General features: G+C 47.2%; 1 protein-coding gene across 1 annotated transcript in view; it reads right to left on the reverse strand.

Moving 5' to 3' along the window:
- The window catches only part of gal3st4 (galactose-3-O-sulfotransferase 4), a 9855-nt gene extending 8465 nt beyond the window's left edge, over positions 1-1390 (reverse strand). The window contains exon 1 of the mRNA XM_023405353.2: positions 1133-1390. Coding sequence (XP_023261121.1) covers positions 1133-1155 — 23 coding nt within the window. The 5' untranslated portion in view covers positions 1156-1390. The remainder of the gene's footprint in view (positions 1-1132) is intronic.
- Between the last annotated feature and the right edge of the window lie 713 nt (positions 1391-2103).

Here is a 2103-nt window from a genome sequence, read left to right on the forward strand (position 1 = left end):
AGCTTTAATATCCTGTGAACAGGGTCCGGTGGTTTGTCAGTGTAAATCAAGGATCAGGACTTTAATTCATTTAACCAGTCCTGACTTTACAGGATATTTATATCAGTGCGAACCTTCTACCATCTGGAACATCTGTCTTAGTTTTTATACTAAACCTGGTTTGTTCTGTCTGAACCTGTAAAACCTATAATAATAATATACTATAAAATCAAATAGAGCTCAATAAAAAATGGATTTTCCAATTAATCACCCAGACCGATCTTTACACATGTTCTCTCTCAGACGTTGTGGAAATTGAGTTGTTACATCCACAAACAGTTTATTTCATCTTAAACAGTAGATGAACTCTGCTACAGGAGCCACAACATAATTACAGTCTGTGGCTCCAGCTCATTATAATTAAGTAGTAGTAACGAGTCTACTTATGTGACATGTGTCAGGACCTGCCTCTGTGTGGACGTTTGAATCTATAATGTAACTGTTGTTTGTTTCTGACAGACCACAGGCTCTGAATGACACGGTGTTATAACATGGGCTGTAAGGGCTCCTGTGGTGTCTGTGGTGTTAGGTCAACAGGAGAACTTTGCTGGGGGCCACAGAGGCCCCCAGCAGAGACAGTGTGCGACCAGCTGTGTCGTCTGAGTCCGAACAGCGAACCTCCCTCTGATCCACATCAGATGTAACATGTGGTCAACATCTGGACAGCAGAGGTACATCATTACATAACAGTGGTATGAACAATACACTCAAGAGGACTGAGCAGTGGCCTCCACCCACCGCCTCCACCACCACCACCAGCACACACAAAGGAGCTTCAGTTCATTACTGCCTTCTTTTACACGCGCGCGCGCTCACGCGGGATTGGCTGTGGCAGATGGACTGAGTCAATGTTGAATAACCGTTGAATAAACGTTAAATACACGTTGAAGAAAGGCCGCTGCATGTGAAGCACCCCCGCCCCCTCCCCAAATCCTCCACCCACACCTCCTCCTGATTCTCTGCAGGATCACAGCCCAGCGCCGCCCTCCACAATCACCGCATCCCAGTCGGTGTAACCCCCCCGCTGTGATCTCTTCCACCTCCTCCCCATACTCGCACCCCCTCCTCTCTCCTGCTAGCTAGCTAACGTTACCTGGCTCTCCGTCTGAAAAGCATAGCTGTGTCCCCGGGCCGGTATCGGTGACGGTGTTATTGTGCAGCTGCAGAGAGCTCGGAGCATCTCGAAGGCTTCGACTGCAGCCGATCCGCCGCCGGTACAGATCAGGCCATGGACCCGGAGCAGCCCCGCAGACCGAGCCTGGACCAGAGAGCCGCTTCAGTCCTGAACCAGTCTTCAAACAAATCCCGTTTCTGTGCACCGACGGCTCTGAGGCTTATTCTGCTGACGGCCGACACTCAGACGGTGAAGACGGAGCGCGAGTGAGGAGAGGGCGGCTCTATTTCCGGAAGCTTCCAAAATAAAATGTCTCGACGGACCACGCAAAGAGACAGTCTAGGGTTTTACAAACTCTGAGGAAACTGTTCTAGATGTCTGACAGGACAGGAATCAGTTTATATAGTATCCGCCATTTATCAGGTTTTAATTGAGGATGTTAACCAACCCTGACCCTCACCACACAATTAAACACAAGTGCTTCACCTGTAAGTTTCACCTTCTCACAGGTGGAAGTTCAGAAAGTCTCGTCACTGTCAGGTGTGTCTCTGCTGAGAGAGAGACACTGTGCAGGTGAGAGAGAGAAGAGGACCTGACAGAATCCATCACAACAGTTCGTGTATTAAATGACAAAGTCCCTGCTTTAATTTGAAGGCACACTGGGTGTGTTTCCGTTCTGTTTTGCCGCACTGTTGTTGACTTGATAGAGTAGGTTTGCTGAGTGTGACGTCATCCTGTGATGCTGACAGAAAGGCATCCAGAGAAAAAGCAGCCTCGCTCCTTTCTCCACCTTACTCCAGACACACACACACACACACACACACACACACACACACACACACTATTATCTATAACTACATCTATTATTTAGTATTAATTCATTATTTAATAAAGTATCTATCTATCTATCTATCTATCTATCTATCTATCTATCTATCTATCTATCTATC

This window comes from Seriola lalandi, unplaced genomic scaffold (assembly GCF_002814215.2).
Source record: "Seriola lalandi dorsalis isolate HSWRI2012SDOR001 ecotype SW California unplaced genomic scaffold, Sedor1 jcf7180002054275, whole genome shotgun sequence".
NCBI lineage: Eukaryota > Metazoa > Chordata > Actinopteri > Carangiformes > Carangidae > Seriola > Seriola lalandi.